The sequence below is a fragment of the Danio rerio genome, chromosome 21 (genome assembly GCF_049306965.1).
Source record: "Danio rerio strain Tuebingen ecotype United States chromosome 21, GRCz12tu, whole genome shotgun sequence".
Taxonomy (NCBI): domain Eukaryota; kingdom Metazoa; phylum Chordata; class Actinopteri; order Cypriniformes; family Danionidae; genus Danio; species Danio rerio.
This window is the reverse complement of record NC_133196.1, coordinates 43,846,502-43,865,573: the sequence shown is the minus strand read 5'-3', so window position 1 is coordinate 43,865,573 and position 19,072 is coordinate 43,846,502. Positions and strand designations below refer to the sequence as shown.

Genomic DNA, 19,072 nt, shown 5'->3' with positions numbered 1-19,072 from the left:
TAAACTGCTGATTGTAAGTGTTTAATGCACCTTTATGCATTGTGTCATATCACTCAGCTCTTACACTGTATAAAACCCAAATGTTTAAGTGGAGGTTGATATTATTTCCTGCCTGCGTTTTCATTTACATTAAAACTACAACACACAGCTCTAAATAGAGTTCTGTTAAGTACTTATAATTTATTTCCTTCACAAAACATTTCAGGAGCAGGTTAATCTGGTGGCTTAAATGTATTTCACTCACTCCTTCTATCCAAAACAAATCTCTTTTCCACATTTAACAAGGAATCTAGGAATAATCAAGGAAGTATGATTATTTTACACATGTGTATTTGTGAGTACATCATGCTGTGTTTGTAAGCAGACACTGACAACAGCAACTTGAGCATCAGAGCAGAACTCATTATTATTCGATACCCTTCCAAATATGGTCAAAATCTACAATATCATATTAGGGCCAACAATGTAAATAGACATAAAACAAAGATTTTCTGGATTTTTTTTTTTTTTTGCAATTTCCTCAGCCACAAACATTCCATTAAGAAATCAAAGAACAATTTAACATAATTGCATCAATGCATTCTGTGGCACCTTTAAAATGAGACAAACTATTAAATTATTATTTTAATCTCCAGTATGTTATTTAGCAGTTTAGACAGTTCTTTAATGCTTTGCTAACTGAATCCATGGCCACATCTGTGTGCTACGACCATAGTGTAGTGTGTTCATCACAAAATAGTTGTTTTTAAATCCTTAAAACTTTTTTTCATTTGATAAAACTGATCGATTTAAAACTGTACTATGGTCATGTTACAATGTGCCACTCAGATGTTAAAATGTGCTTTGCCAATGGAGCATGCTTTTACATTTTACATTACATTTTAAATAATGAAAAAATAAGTATACGCTGTAAATTGAAACCCTTGTACTAGACAAATGTAAAACTGATTTATGAAAGATTGATACCCTGAACGCAAACAAAGGAAGTCAAAATGTGTTTATCCCCTACTTTACATTCACCATCACATCACATGATTGCGCGGCGTCTCACTGTGCTGGTTGATGAGCATGCGGAAAGAAATGCGGTTGGTGTAGAAGCGGTCTAGAAAGTACTGCACGTTGCTGCTGATGAAGGGGTCAAATCCAAACTTCTCTTTGTATTCAATGACGCCCTGAGCCATAGTGGGCACCACGTCATTGTGCCTGTTACGAATCTTAATCAACATCTCTAAGAAGCTGAAACACATTGAAGATCAGAGCCCATCCAAATTAATATAATTTTTATTATTATTATTATTTATTTTTTAATGATGCAATTTTCTAAATTTAATATAGCTTCTAACCATGCATTTTACTGCAAATTTACATGTTTGATAAAAATGATAATAAAAATAAGTTAAAATAAAAATAGTTTTTCATATGCAGACTCACTCATTAAGTGTGTGAGGATCCTCTGGACTTCTTTTCTCAAACTTTAACAGCTCTTCAAAGCTCTGGCTGTACCTGATATCACAGAAAAGACATTACTTAATACAAGACTTGTTTTGAAAGATTTGATTACACTTTAAAGAATGGCTCTTCACTACGTTAAGGCTCATAATAACCACTGGGTGGCGCAATTGCCTCAAAAACACGTTCAGCACATTCAAAATGTTTAGTTTAAAGCAGTGATCACCAAATTTGTTCCTGGAGGGCCAGTGTTCTGTAGATTTTAGCTCCAACCCTAATCAAACACACCTGAACAAGCTATTTAAGGTCTTACTGGGTATACTTGAAACATCCAGGCAGGTGTGTTGAAGCAAGTTGGAGCTAAACCCTGCAGTGACACCGGCCCTCCAGGACCAGGATTGGTGACCCCTAGTTTAAAGGGATAGTTCATCCATAAAATAAAAGGAAGCACACACTATTTACTCCCCCTCAAGTGTTTCCAAACATCCAAACCCAAAAGAATATATTTTGAAGAAATCCAAAAACCTGTGATCACCGACATGCAAAGTAGGATAAACAAATACTATGGAAGTCAATGGGTACCAGTTTCCAGCATTCTTCAAAAGATCTCCTTTTGTGTTCAACAGAAGACATCAACTCAGAGAGGTTTGGAACAAGTGGAGGATGAGTAAATCATCACAGAATTATCATTTTTGGGTCCTTTTAACATACATGTACTAACTATTTCTACAGTTTAAAATACGTTTAAAAAGTCATTTAAAAAGGGAGAAAGTTAAGAAGTGAAAGGCGGGTTTTTAAGCATCAAACAAAAGTAAGTCAGCCTTAAATGTTCAAATCTGATTTAATTCTATCAGAAAAACACTATAAAACATCCATACATGCGTTATTTACAGATAACACCAACAAAAATGTAATTAAGTAACAAGTCTTTTGCAAAAAAGCTGGGGCGAGGCAGTGGCGCAGTAGGTAGTGCTGTCGCCTCACAGCAAGAAGGTCGCTGGGTCGCTGGTTTGAACCTCGGCTCAGTTGGTGTTTCTGTGTGGAGTTTGCATGTTCTCCCTGCGTTCTCGTGGGTTTCCTCCGGGTGCTCCGGTTTCCCCCACAGTCCAAAGACATGCGGTTCAGGTGAATTGGGTAGGCTAAATTGTCCTAATGTTTGTGTGGATGTTTCCCAGAGATGGGTTGCGGCTGGAAGGGCATACGCTGCGTAAAAACTTGCTGGATAAGTTGGTGGTTCATTCCACTGTGGCGACCCCGGATTAATAAAGGGACTAAGCTGACAAGAAAATGAATGAATAAAAAAAGCTCTATTTAAGGATCAAGGCACAGGGCCAAAATACTATTAATTTTTGCCACTATGCCTTAAAGGTGCAGTAGGTGATTGTCTTCAGAAGCATTTTTGTTGTGCTGGTTCAAAGTCTCTTCACAGTCTAATAGTAATGATTAAAGTAAATGATCTAAATGTACTTATATGTATTTTTATATTTTGGGTAAGGCATAAAACAAAAAAAATGTTCATCCAACTAAATAGAGTCTGGCCGACGTCTCTCATAATTCCGATAAGTAGCCCAATCTGTCTGTCAGCAAATGCAGATTTGAACTGCACAGCCGTTTGTACGCAGCTCCGCCGACCGCCAAAAGTTCACGAGAGAGATCGATAAAAACCTGCTGAATCAAAACTTTTTAAAAACCTGAATCAATATTGGAGTTACCTTTGCACGCTGGAGAAAGGATGACAATTGCTGAAGGATTTGTCTTAGACAGGTAATGTTCTGTTTTAAAACTGTTAGCTTCACGCAAAGCTGATGTAACGTTAGATGTTGTTGTTACAAATGGGTTATATCTTCACAGAAGTGTTGTTCAGCCACTAAAATCTTCAGATGAAAGATTGATAAGACTATTTTCAGTTTCATAAGGAACCTTTTACAGCATCGATAATGTAGATTTTAATTAGTTTAACAACAAAACACAAGTAAATACTGCTATTTCGCCTAGTCTCTCCCTTTATTGTTTACCATGCAACTCTAAATATTCGCTCTGAAATTGCATGTCAGTTTGGCTTGCTCACCGCCAGACAAGCACTAGTCGCTTTTAATAAATGAGAGAGGGTTCTTTTGCTGTGGTCGTATTTAAGATGTCCCCCTGACCCTGAGTTACCATTTTATTTTTCTAAATAGCTTATCTGTCATTATTAGCTAGGCGGTGCATTTTGTTGCAGTGGAAGTCTCCTCAAGCCCAATCCCATACTCAGTGGATTAAAGATGCCTTATTTTTTGTTAAATTAGAAAAAATTAAACATAGTCTTTGAGGTTCAGTGGTCAAATTTTCTAATATTTGGTTGCCATTTTTGAAACATGTCAAATCTCTGAGACTTGAGGCAATTACTGTGGAGTGAATGGTTGCCATTCTTGCATTTTTGTTTTGATCTGTGCTTCCAGTTGGGTATTAGTGCTGCTGATATAGCACAAACATACAACTTTTTCTTGACATAAAACCACAAGTTTTAAGAATGTGCCACCCCCAGCCTATTTAGTTTAATACATTTTCCCTTTTCTCTCGCTTTTTTTATTTATTTTCTATTTTTTTATTTATTTATTTATTTTATTATTATTGTTTATTTTAATTAATACACCATGCTGTCAACCTCAACGTTTGGTACAGACCTGTTTATATGCTCAATTTGAAAATTGATTTATGCACATCATATAGTGTTTATGCATGTCATATACTGTGTGTCGCACAATGTAAGGGTTATAGTGTGGTTTATTTTTATTTTTTTAATCACTGTTGTGCTGTTATATATGAGCAATTCCATGAAAATGTCAACCTTGCCATGAAAAGAAAAATGTTTTCACCAAAATAGCGAAACCGTTTCTACATTTTTTGCGCAGGCAAGTGTTTTACAGTACTTTAAATATACTTAAAAATGTCTCTGTCAATGTTTTCAAACTATTATATTTGATTTACCAAAGTCAAAGAATTGGCAATTTCACATTTGTCACATCCATAACGAAAAAGTGTCACATCCATAACAAAGCTTTTCCCTCAAAAATGCTAAAATGTCAAAATAAAATAAAATCAATCAGTTTTGTTCAATAAAGAGCCAACTCTTATCCTTTTGTTGAGCATTATTTATTTTGGGTTGTGCAGTTTAATTCACAGAATTTCTACAAAATATGTTGTATACTGTAAACTCGCAGACTTTTTTTGTCACATCCATAACGCTTGTTTATTTTCCTCATTTAAAGTATAAAAATGTTCACAGATTGAATTTTTTTGATCCCATAACTCTGTGGTTAGTTGTTTTGGAAAATATAAACAGATGGTTCAATATAATGTTAACGTATACTTTCACTGCGAATTTATGTTTTGAATTTTTACTGCAAATGTCACATCCATAACGCTGGAATCAGCCATATATATTTTTCTGTTTGTACTGTTATTGTCTCTTTTTACTTTGTTTATTAACTGTCAAAAAAATCTAATAAATAAATCTTAAAAAGAAAAACACAAATGTTACATTTTGTGTTTCCCTTTATCTTCCTGATACCATTTGCAGTTCAGTATTCCCGGAATTCACTTCCACCTGACATTTAAGTTCTGCTTTATAACCTTCACGATTCCTATGCTGTCACATATTGCTTCAGGAGACTCACTCTGTCTGAGCACACTGTTTACTCACAGCTCACACTCATCATCATCATCATCCTCATTATCATCATCACACCTGCCTTCCTCACCAGGACTCCACCAGTTTGACAGACGGCTGGATCTGGAGACTGTCGGGCAACAAGGTGACTTCCCTCATCGTATTGGCCAACCTCACCGCCAGTTCTTTCCGCAGAAACATGTAGGAGGTTTTTTCACATGCGTTTTCCCTGCCTGGTTAAACAAGAAGCAAGAACAAGTTAGTCTTTGTTTTCCACTGATGTGCTTCTGTATGCATGAGTGTGCAATTCTGCAGCAGGATTACAACTATTGCATAACGCCGAAAAACGAACAAGACACAAACAAGTCATCAGAAACAAAATCAGCAAAACGATCATCACCATGACTGAGGATTTCAGAATATGCTGATCTTCTGGGAGTTTCACACACAACCATCTTTAGTGTTTAAAGAGAATGGTCTGAAAAATGAAATGGGTGAAAATACTGGAAAAAAATGATTTTGGGTGAAAATGCCCTGTTGGTGCCAGAGGTAAGCGAGGAATGGATCACTAGACTGAATCAAGCTGATGACAGGTAACTCAAATAACTACTTGTTACATCCGAAGAGTATCTCTGAACCCTTCCTTTGGAGAACTTCGAGGACAACACAAATATTTATTACACAAATACACTTCATTAAACATGTTTTATACACATAGACATCACCTTTATGCAAGGACACAATATACTGTAAAACCGCAGCAGGTTAACTATATTTATATAATTTCCAACTGATACACAACCAAAGACTATACAATACACAAGGCATGCATGTCACTCTTGTAGTTTTCAATGGGGAAAAGTGTAATGGTCGATATAGCGAATGAATCCCCGCCTACAAGTACAGAAACATATCATCATCAGACTGAAGTTTCTCAGATGGAGGGACTTGGACCAGACATGTGCTTTCATGACTGCAAGGTTTCCTCTGGGGTCAGTAAGTGCACGGGAATCACAGTGAATACCTGCTTCACAGACATGAGAAATATTTCCACGTGAAGCTTGAAATCTGTACTTTTACATGAACCAGCTACACACTAGAAAACAAATGTCACTCATTTTGGGATGGTGTTTTGCCATCAAGACCAAGTTGGGAATTCTTCCATGAGTTCAGCGTGATCAGACGCCGAATTATTCGTCCAATTATTATGTTTTATTCATTTAGAAACAAAATTTAAGAGACAGCTGATGTTTAACTTTAATTTTGATTCCAAATATGACATTTGATCATTAGCTTGGCAAACAGTTTTAGAGAATTTGATGTTTTCCCATTAAAAAATAATGCAAGAGCATACTGCACGAGAGACGTTTTAAGAGTTCACACCAACCCAAGCTTATTCTGAAAACGTAGTCCCGCGGACGTTTCTGGAGACAGCGGAATACATCCTGGCAGGTACGTACGGCCGCGTTAATTTTTTTCAAGCGAACGCTGCGGTGCGGTGTGACGCTGTTCCCTATTGCACTTGCCGGCCGGCCGACCAACCGCTTACCTCCTTGAGGAGGGCTTCCCTGCTGCAACCCATTTGTCCACTCAGCTCACTGTGTACGTCGGCAGGCTCGAGATGCGGAGAGGAGTCGACCACGGCGATCAGTTTTGAGTCCAGGGAAAAGCGGTTCCAGCAATCAGGTAAGACAAAAACAGAATCCCAAAAATTAAGTGAACGAGTTTTGTAACTAGGTGAGAACGCGGTGAAATCCGAAAACGCGGTAGAAAAAAAAAAATCAGGGCTTTTATTTTTTGGACGCCTTTTTGTAAACTGTTGCTCGGGTTTAGGGAAGCGAGCGGGCGGACGGGTCGATCGGTAAAATTGGTTGGGTTCAGGGAAGGAGGAGGGCGGGTCGGCCGATTGGCCGGTCGCGCAGTCAATCATCTGGTCAGTCGGACAGCGGCCTCTGGTGGGTTCACGCGAGAACAGCACGGGCGCGAACCGCACTCGCGAGAGGCGCCTGAGATGTGAAAAAGCGCACAACAGCGGCCTCTCGCGGATTTGCGAAAACAAAAACTGCAGCCGTACGTACCCGTCGGGACGTATTCCGCGGTCTCCAGAAACGTCCGCGGGACTACGTTTCCACAATGAGCCCCGGTTGGTTCTCAAACATGATTGATGATAAAGCTTGTTTGGCATGCTGTCCTGGGAGAGCGCCCTGAGCTCATAAGTTCCTTGAGCCTGGGGCTCCCTCCCATTTGTTAGGTGAGAGGGAAGTTTGAGCTCAGGTAGATCTCGAGAACTCCCCTGCTGTAGTAGCTAATGTACAGATAGTGATTGCTCTTAAGAGATAACTACTTACTTCTATGGTGCCAATTTGGATTAGTCAATTAACTTAAGTTGCATGTTGTTGGATGGTGGGAGGATACCAGGGAACCCAGGGGAAACCCACGTGAGCACGGGGAGAATGTGTAAACTCCACCAAGAAATGCAGCTGGCTTGGTAAGGACTAGAACCAGTCACGTTCTTGCTGTGAGGCAACAGTGCTAACCACTGGGCCATCGTGCCTTCCATCTAGGAAAGGAGGAGTAGGGGTGGAAGGGGGGATTCTTCGAAACTAAGATGGCTGTTGTTTGGAACTTAGGGTATTTATAGTGGCTTAGGAATCGTCTGATTGGTCAATCATAAAATGAATAATGCAGAACCGGCTGCAAGCAATCATAAGCACGTGATCCTCTCGAAATTAGTTTATAAATCAACTTCACTTCAAATATGGCCGCCGATACACTTAAATCTTTTTCTGGATTAAAACGTGAGTATGATATTGACAATAAAGATTACTTAGACACCTAATAAATGATTTCCTTGCAAAGGGTCTCACTGGAATCATCTAAATTAGAAAACATTCTAGAGAATACTTCAGTGTTGAAGGAAAAGATATTGGAGATATTTGCAATATTAAGAGAAGAAGCTGAGTCTTCTTTAATATCATTAAAAACGCATGGAGAAAAGATCTTGGTTGTAATGTTGATGATGATCAGTGAATGTTGTAAACAAATGTATATCTTTTTCATTTTCTAGTAACAAAATAATTGAACTAAATTACAAATTTATACAAAGAATATATATCTGACCTCAGCTCGCCTCAGTAGGATATATCCTCGCCTTTATGTAATAGATGTAAGAAACATAAGGGCACCATTATGCAAATGTTCTGGAACTGTAAAAAACTAAATGAGTTTTGGGATAATGTACATGAGTTTTCTGTGATATAGTCTAAGGATAAAATTGTCACAAGAAGACTCCTTTAATATATCTTTTTGGGGGGGATCTGAGTGAGGTATCAGACTCTTTTTTTACCAAAAGGGTAGGTCTGATTTCTTATGTATTTAAGAAATGTATTCTGTTAAACTGAAAACAGGAACTCCCTCCAACATTTGAATTATTTAAAAATATCATAAATTACACACTTCATTTGGAATATTGAACATACAGCTTAAAAAAACACATATTTTTACAAACCTGGAATATTTTTATGGACCCTTTATGAACCCTTTGACCTGTGCCTTCATCATACCCATAGTTATCACACTGACACTGATTCATTTGCTGTTGTTTGATTCCTGTTTGAATCTAGTAACATAATCTGGATTTGTTGATGTACATGTTTTTATATTTGTATACTCTGATGTACTTACTGTAATGCTGAATAATCTTTTTGTCAATTGTGCAGTTTGTTATATTGTAAAATTATAAATAAATAATTAAAAAAAAAGATGGCCTCAAATTGAAATGGCCAATTAAAACTTTTCTAATTTTGACTGTAATGTACCTTTTTATGAAGCTGCTTTGGAATGATAAATATTGTGAAAAAGAATGTACACTTAAACTTGAATTGAATTGAACAAAACAAACACCCAAAAATACACTGCTGTCAGCTAACAATTGAGGCTACGTCTAACTTGGGCACACTAAAACCGAATGGCAAAACATTGGAAAGAATTTGCCTGGTCTAATGAGTCTCGATTTCTGCTGCAACATTCATATGGTTGCCAAAATTTGACCATATCATGAACATCACACATGTGCAACAAATGTGACGCTGTCAGGTAAATGTGAACCAAAACCTGAGGAATGTCTCCAACAAAACTTTGTTGAATCTATGCCATGAAAAACTAAGTAAGTTCTGACGGTAAGGATGGTCAAAACTGACATTAGCATGATATACCTAATATAGTGGCCAGTGACTGTATAATATCAGTTCAAACTTTATTAATAATATTTTCCACATAGTGAAAGAATCATTTTGTAGGCCAAACAATAAAATAACACTACATGAAATTCAAAAATTCTATACAAAAATAAATAAATAATGATAACAGAAAAAACTTTAAACTAAATTTATATTATTGATATGTAAATGACAAACATTAGCGTTCCGTACAATCCAACTTTTCACAAAAACTAAGAAAGTTTCTTTTAAATGCATAATTATGTAGATGAATTTGTCATGTAATGCAATATAAAATTGTTTTTTTTTATTTACTAGATAATATGGGTTTGTTTAATCTGATAGTGTATGATGGGTTTTGTGCAAAATAGAACCACACATATGAATATACTGAGATGACAGATGTAAAGCATTTATTCAAACTAAAACAAGACAAATCCAAACTTATCTTATACTCTACAACAGATCTAATTGTATCTTATACTAAAAAAACAGGTAGCCTTTGCAAAAACTGGACCAACTTCATAAAGTTATGATGACACAACATGATATGTGATGGTGAGTCAGTCTATTTATATTCATCCGATGGTAGTGCTGCTGTGCCAGTAGAGCTTTAGCTTTCACTTGACCTTAACATTCGATGTTAATATATAGCCTATAATATAGTCAACATTTTGATTTTATCAAGCAGAATAATTAGTAAAATTAAGGACTACAGTCACCAAACGCATAAGAATGATCAGACAAATCTACATCAAACAAATAATGCAACGCTTCTTCAAGACTTTGCTGTAATGTTACATTACTCACCGAAATCCAGAAACTGCTTGATTGACATCGGCGAGGGCGAAAACCTCGAATAATACTCGATTTTGTGTGTGACATCTTTCAGTAGGCAGATAAACAGTTTCATGATTTTGAAGTTCGTCTTTCATCGACCACGCAGTCTGAATACGAGAGGCTGAATGTTGTTGTCACTCTTTCGACAGTTCATGATTTATTTCGTTGCTATAACGACAGCCTTGTTGTGCAGTTTATCATCAGGCAGAATCGTGTGATCCGTGTCACGTGACGCGACAGCGCGTGTTATCACTTGTAGGATCCATTACGCTGATAGCAAGATTAGAGATTTAATTTGAAGTAATGGTAAGTTCTTGCCTTAGTTTATCATACGAGGTTCATCGGACACCCATTAATAAGAGATTTGATTGAATCTTTTACTATTTTACTGAAGTTTTTTTTTATTATTTAATATATATATATATATATATATATATATATATATATATATATATATATATATATATATATATATATATATATATATATATATATATATATATATATATAGGGGCGGACTGGGACTTTAAATCAGCCCTGGCACTGTAGCCACACCAGCCCACATTACTACACTGACACAGCCCCATCCATGGACACGCACATTCACTACTTAAATTGCTGTACAGATAGTAAAATAATATAAGCAGTACCATATGTATTAGATATTTAAACATTTAATGTATGTGACTGGAACAAAAATAACCTATTTATAACAAATTTATATATGAAATCATTAATTTTGGCTTTGTCACTTTTTTAACCTGAGATTGCCACAGCAGAATGAACCGCTAACTTATTTAGTATATGTTTTACGCAGCGGATGCCCTCTAAGCTGCAACCCATCACTGCGAAACCCCTATACACACATTTGCATACATGCACTACGGACAATTAAGCCTACCCTATTCACCTATGAGGTGAGGTGAGAGCGCTACCCACTGCGCCACTGCGCTGCCCCCTTTCGAGAATAGTTCAGTTTATTTTATGCATTTGGCAATATCTGATTTTAGAGCTTTTTTTTTTTTCGGCTCTGCTTTTCCTTTTTATGGTCCATCTCTGACAATTAGCTTGTGTTGCACTTACTGTTTGTTTGACATTCTTGACAGATTTTGATTACATTCCGCGTAATCTCTGATTAGGATGGCCCATCTCGAAACCAGCCGGTCGTTGCCAATTGGGCCAATGCTTAACATTTATTATTATTATTCTTACTATTACCATCATCAAAAGCTGCCTACAGGTAAAAACAATACATAAAAAAAATAAATAATAAAATAGCTGACTGGCCCACATTTAAAAAATGGTCCGGCATTTGGCAACGGTCCCGCAAATGGTCCGGCAAAATGATCTGGCATTTGCCATATATATATATATATATATATATATATATATATATATATATATATRTRTATATATATATATATATATATATATATATATATATATATATATATATATATATATATATGGCACACAATAAACAGAGCCTTTAATGAACACAATACATAGCAGGTAAATTCTTTACATGAGTAGTATTTATTGCTCATCATTTAAAGTTTTCTGAGCATTAAAGAGGCTATCACAATGTTTATTTTTGTTGCCAATATGTGCAGAGCTTCTTCATTCATTCATTCATTCATTCATTCATTCATTCATTCATTCATTCATTCAATTATTCATTCATTCATTTTCCTTTGGCTAGTCCCTTTTTTTAATCAGGGGTCGCCACAGTGGAATGAACCGCCAACTTATCCAGCATATGTTTTACAAAGCGGATGCCCTTTTGCCTGCAACCCCATACTGGGAAACATCCATACACACATCAGTCACAAACATACACTACGGCCAATTTAGTTTATTAAATTCACCTATACCACATGTCTTTGGACTGTGGGGGGAACCGGAGCACCCGGAGAAAACCCTCACAAATACAGGGAGAACATGCAAGCTCCACACAGAAATGCCTACTGACCCAGCTGGGACTCGAACCAGCGACCATCTTGCTTGCCATAAAAAATAAATATATAAAGCCATACCTTTCCTGGCTGTTATGATCTAATTTAATTGTGATGGATATTTTTGACAGAGGAAAGATGTAATGAGACCCGCATCCAGAAACCTCTTTTCCATTCCATGACTCATTAAACAATTCATATACCGTTCAAAATATCAGCCTAATGCTTAAAACTGTTTATCTACAATGTGTAGATGTCATGTAAATACGAATTATTCATTTAAAATATGACTGCGACTACTTGCACTAATTGCAAACGGCATTCAAATAAATCTTATTCACACAAAGGTGAATGACATGAAAATAGTCACAAATAACAACATGCAGCTATAGGTATAACACAAATAAATTGCATACCTATGCTCTGTAACAGTGGTTTCCAAAGTGGGGGCTGTGATCTTGTCGCTTGGCGATTTCCAAAAATCAAATAAATTTTATTAAACTATTAGAATTACCATATTGTATCCATAACCTACAACATAATTAATAGTAACATTGTTAACATGTTTATGATAAAGATTAAAAACCAACATGCAAATAAAAAGCTTTCAGAGTTTTGATTTACGAGCCCTGGGGTGATTACATTGTATTAAAGACACAGCAAGAGCGTCAGATTTTATGGCACCAGGTGAAACTTTCTGACACCCTTATGGCACTTACGTACATTAAAAATAAATACAGGCCACAACTGAACTTGGAAGATGGTGTCCAGGTATAGTTCTCCAAAATTAAACGACAAATAGACTTGGGCCAATTGGTATGTATGAGCTGTTGTGTGCAAGGTTTATACTCTATATTTATAACCACCTCAAAAAATATTGGGGTTCCAAATCATTGGCATTGTTATTTGGGCAGCCGTGGGCTGAAAAGTTTTTAAACCCCTGCTCTACAACATAGTGGATTCATATACCATAAATTTTAAAAAGAGTAAGTGCACTTTAAATTCCAAAATGCTAAAAACACATGTGGAATGTTGAACACCATGCACCAAATGGTCAAATTTGCTTATGTAGCAGAAAAAGAGGAGCTATCAGCCACTGCAGTTGGGTTACTTTATTTATTTTGAATTTTGTAAGCGATATTCTCTTTAGGTGAAAATTATTATGTTGGCTTGAGAAAGCCAACATACTGTTATACTACTCTGTCCTTGAAAACAAACGTATCTCCTCCTAGGCCGTTCATGCCACAAGGCCTAAATGTGGTCAAAATGTGCCTTCTACATTCAAGATTGTTGCTATATCTCCTCATGCCTATAAGACGTATTGTTTTTTTAAACATAAAAAATGTTAACTATTAAATTTTTATAATCCGAGCATATAAAAAAATTATACAAGCCCCAAATTTGGCCAAAAGCTGTATTTAGATGCGTTAGATTTTGTTGCTATATCTTTAAGGTTTATCAGACTTATAGTTTTCCAATAAATCATTTTTAAGCATTATTTTTCTCAAATATGGCAAGCCATTTTTGACTTAAACTCCATATTTTTTACTGATTTGGCAAGCCATTTTTGCATGTATCACTTTCACACTTATTAAGCATTTTTCATTCCCTTAGTCCCTTTATTAATCAGAGGTCGCCACAACGGAATGAACCGCCAACATATCCAGCATTTGTTTTACACAGCGAATGCCCTTCCAGCCGCAACCCAACACCAGGAATACATAATGTTCAAGTCCAGTTTTTGACACTCATAAAGACTGTCATAGAAACATTGGGGTTGATTAGGATCACTCATATTGCCAAGAAGCTTTGATGTAACATCACTAACCTGTCAAATGTCCCCATAGCAATAAAACAGTATAACCTAGCAACCATTTAAAAATAGCAATATCTCTACATCAGAACATCGTAGGGACCGGGGCATTGGCTTGTTTGATCTTAATGTTCAATGACATGACAGTAAACTCATACTGTACACTATTAGATTGAGTGGATAAGTGCGTCATGTAGAGTGTCATATAGGACGCAACTTCTCACTCATTCGCTTTCCTTTGGCTTATTCCCTGCTTTATCAGGGGTCACCACATTGAGCGAAAACCACCCAACCACCCAAGATTCTATTTACACATTTTTTAATTATTACTGTCCTTTCCAATAAGTGTTGTTAGATGCTATTACTTAATGGAAATAGCAGCAGATATGTGCAACTTGGTAATTAACAGTAGAATATTTGAAAACAACTTCCACTATCCACATTGTTGGATTAAGTCCCAAAACACACTGGCAGCTGTAAGGGGTGTGCCTAGCACTTATAATGAAGATATCAAAAAAGGGGTCTGGTTGGGGTCTTGTTGGGTTATGGGCATGCTGTTTCGGTGCTTTCAAAAATCAATATACTTTATCTAAATTCACTTAGTGCAACTTTAAGTATTAAGTATTTTATTTAGACCTTTACATTAAGATTTATTTGGAAAAAAACAAAACTTTAGTAGACTTGAATGCAGGTCGATCATGTCAGATGGTTCCATCATAAATCCTGCACCACTGGTGTTGTTGGCTGAGAATATTTAGTAATTTTGATTTTTCCCCCTTGCTGAGAAACTAAAATATAAGGTGACATCATAAAAAAAGCATTGAATAATATTGGTGAGAGACTGCAAGTTTTGAATTCTTATATTTTCTAAATATGAATTTTCGTCAATGTTTTAGAGCACCTTAGCTTATTAATAGCCAGTCATTATTTAATAATAATTATTAATGGTGATTTCAGGGGAGGGCGACACAGTGGTGCAGTAGGTATCGCTGTCGCCTCACAGCAAAGAAGGTTGCTGGTTCAAGCCTCAGCTGGGTCAGTTGCCGTTTCTGTGAGGAGTTTGCATGTTTTCCCTGCGTTGACGTGGGTTTCTTGCGGGTACTCCGGTTTCCCCCACAGTCCAAAGACATGCGGTACAGGTGAATTGGGTTGGCTAAACTGTCCTTAGTGTATGGGTGTAAATGAGTGTGTATGGATGTTTTCCAGGGATGGGTTGCAACTGGAAGGGCATCTGCTGCATAAAACATATGCTGGAGAAGTTGGCGGTTCATTCCACTGTGGTGCCCCAGATTAATAAAGGGACTAAGCTGAAAAGTAAATTTTCAGGGGACCTTAATAAGTGCTGCAAAAGTAAACAAATTGCCCCACTGTTTATGCGGGACCCCGATAGCAGCTTCTAAATCTGGATGTTAGTTAGCAATATATCACAGTGAAATTTTCTTTCTAACGCCTTTTATTTATAAGAGAAGAATAAATAAAATACCTGCGAGTGTATGGGATATTGAATCATATTCGGTCTATTGTAATGTATGAGTGTGAAAGCAATCAGCTGCTTGCTGCAGTTCTGTTAATGTCCACTGGTGCTATTGACAACAGTTTGTGAATTTTACATTCTACATTGCTTAAAATGAAGCATCATTTTATATAGATATTTGAATATGTTATTTTACAATAACTTATATTTAAATTCCTAGTTTAGAATAATAATAATAATTTAATAGGATTACTGACCATTGGGTTATTTCAGCCTTGTACAAATTTCTATTTTCTGCTGAACACAAATTTACTCCCATAGTATTTATTTTATGGCGGTAAATCAGTGACCTGTATGTGCAATTTAAGAATTTTAGAAATATAGATTACATACACTCACCAGCCACTTTATTAGGCACACTTGCTTAACTGCTTGTTAACGCAAAATTCTAAACAGCCAATCACACGGCAGCAACTCAATTTAGGCATGTGGACATGGTCAAGACCATCTGCTGCCATTCAAAACAAGAATGGAGAAGAAAGGTGATCAGGGGTTGACACAGTGAAATGAACCGCCAACTATTCCAGCATATGTTTCCAGCGGATAACCTTACAGCTACAACCCAGTACTGGGAAACACCCATACAATCTCACATGTCTTGCACTGTGGGGGAAACTGGGGCACCTGGAGGAAACCCACGCAAACACCACACAGAAATGCCAACTGGCCCAGCCGGACTCTAACCAGAGGCCTTCATGCTGTGAGGTGACAGTGCTAATACAGTAATATAATAATTTAATTGCTAAATCTACGTATAAATTTTTACTAATTAGTAATGCTGAAAGTGAAAACAAATAACTCTGTATCTCCATCTACAGGATGAAAGAATCACTCCAAAAGGTTTTCATTCATTTCAATTTTTTTCTAAATATCTTTGCTTCACTTTGACTGTTCTTATGTTAGTGAGAGAAAACACGAAATGAAAGCCTGTCAACAAGAAAGGGTTCAACGAAATATTCACGGATGTGTGCCGACTCATCTGTGTCAACCACAACAGCTCTTGAGTTCATAAAACCAGTTCTGCCTGTCTGTCATATTTATGAGACAGCCTGGGCATGTTTTCCAGTGGTATGGATACTTGTCATGCCGCATTATATTGTACAGTGAAGCAGAAACAAAAAGCAATGCAGTCGGGGTTTGGTTCTGTGAGTGGGTTATTATCCGGGCAGTGTGGCAATATATGAATTTGTTGACCAGCGAGTGGATTAGAGCTATTTGTGGAAACCAAGCCTAATGTTACATGTTAATCAGCTAAGAAGCTCAGCATACTACAACTGTACAGTCTCTCGCTCTCAGCAAGGACGAAAACACTAAGCGAGTCCTAAGCATTCCCTTCAGAAAAAGAAAGTAAAGTCTAAAAAACATATTGATTATATAAAATAAGTGGATTTTAAATATATTGTTTTATTGACAAATGAACCATTTTTGTCTAACTTGGAGATTTCATGACAATGATTATTTTGATCAGTTAGTTCATTAACTATTAAAGTTGTAGTTAGTTGTTTTGTTTCCACCCAGAGGGTTGTGAACGCCTCAATCTAGTAATGTGATGTCTGAATCATTCCCACAAATCGGCTCTTTTGGACTAGTCCAAAAGACTGATTCAGCATTCTATTTTAAGCCATGGCACAAGTAATTAACAATGAAAGCTTAACAATAAAGCCACAGACACATGCTACTACACATTTTGTATTGCATGACAACGTTCTGGTACTGTTGCTTATTAGGTGTTGTTGGGGAATTCATTCTGTCTTGATGAATTACATTTACATTTACATTTAGTCATTTAGCAGACGCTTTTAACCAAAGCGACTTACAAATGAGGACAAGGAAGCAATTTACACAACTAAGAGCAACAATGAATAAGTGCTATATGCAAGTTTCAGGTCTGTAAAGTCTAAGAAGGGAAGTATTAGTAGTATTAGTATTTTTTTTATTTTTTTTTTGGTACAGTTAGTGTGATATTCAGAGAGGCAATTGCAGATTAGGAAGTGAAGTGGAGACTAAATAGTTGAGTTTTTAGTCGTTTCTTGAAAATAGCGAGTGACTCTGCCGTTCTGATGCAGTTAGGGAGTTCATTCCACCAACTGGGCAGATTGAGCGTGAGCGTTCGCGAAAGTGATTTCTTCCCTCTTTGGGAACGCAAGTTTCTGGAGGGCACATAGATCTGCAGAAGTGAGAGCAGATAAGAAGGAGCAAGGCCAGAAGTCACTTTGTAGGCAAACATCAGAGCTTTGAATTTGATGCGAGCAGCAACTGGCAGCCAGTGCAAACGGATGAGCAGCAGAGTGACTTGTTTAGGTTCATTGAAGACCACTCATGCTGCTGCGTTCTGGAGCAGTTGAAGAGGCTTGATAGAGTTAGCTGGAAGCCCAGCTAGTAGAGAGTTGCAGTAATCCAGTTTGGAGAGAACAAGAGCTTGAACAAGGAGTTGAGCTGCATGTTCAGATAAGAAGGGTCGGATCTTTCTGATGTTATAGAGTGCGAATCTGCACGATCGAGCAGTTCTAGAAATGTGGTCAGAGAAGTTTAGTTGGTCATCAATTACTGATGAATGTATTACTCTCATTTATATGCTTATTTGAGTGATTTCATTATTATTATTATCATTATTATTATCTATTCTATTATTACCCATATCTATGGCATTATTCTCAGGTATGTGTGCTTTGGTTAATAAAAAAAGTCATTCTGTGTAAATGCAGTCATTTTAGATGAAATCCAGGAGCTCTCTTTTTGTCAATATACAGCAACAGTCCCGAAACATGCAAAGTGACCAAAAACATTGAGTATGTTTACATGGACACTAATAATTAATTTATTGGATTTAAAATTAATGTCGGCAGCTAGCTCTCTGCAACTCTCACATGGTTGCCCACTGAAGCTAAGCAGGGCTGCGCCCGGTCAGTACCTGGATGGGAGACCACATGGGAAAGCTAGGTTGCTGCCGGAAGTGGTGTTAGTGAGGCCAGCAGGGGGCGCCCAACCTGCGGTCTGTGTGGGTCCTAATGCCCCAGTATAGTGACAGGGACGCTATACTGCTCAGTGAGCGCCGTCTTTTGGATGAGACATTAAACCGAGGTCCTGACTCTCTGTGGTCGTTAAAAATCCCAGGATGTCCTTCGAAAAGAGTAGAGGTTTAACCCTGTCATCCTGGCCAAATCTTCCCACTGGCCTCTGTCCATCATGGCCTCTTAATTCAATTGGCCATCCCCATATTCAATTGGCTTCATCACTGTCTCCTCTCCACCAATCAGCTGCTGTGTGGTGTGCGGTCTGGTGGAAAATGGCTGCCGTTGTGTCATCCAAGTGGATGCTGCACACTGGTGGTGGATGAGGAGACCCCCCCCCCATTGTGTAAAGCGCTTTGAGTGCCCAGAAAAGCGCTATATAAATGTAAGTAATTATTATTATTATTATTATTATTATTATTACATGAGTTGCGTTTTGAAAGTTTCCTTTATGATCCTGTTTTACATGTTATAGCACATAATACAATTAATGTTATTGCGTCACCACATTATCCACATTTTCTCTGGAGTTTTATGTAATTTCAGGTGTTTCATTTTTAAATTTTCGACAATAACTGCAGTTTGGCACTTTCACTTTCATTCA

General features: G+C 37.1%; 1 protein-coding gene across 1 annotated transcript; it reads right to left on the bottom strand.

Annotated features, from left to right (window-relative positions):
- Positions 1-496: 496 nt before the first annotated feature.
- Positions 497-10,314, bottom strand: pdk3b (pyruvate dehydrogenase kinase, isozyme 3b). The gene is given in 4 exon segments (NM_001080688.1): positions 497-1,236; positions 1,432-1,503; positions 5,190-5,331; positions 10,126-10,314. Coding segments are annotated over 4 exon segments (531 nt in total). The 5' UTR covers positions 10,229-10,314; the 3' UTR covers positions 497-1,022.
- Between the last annotated feature and the right edge of the window lie 8,758 nt (positions 10,315-19,072).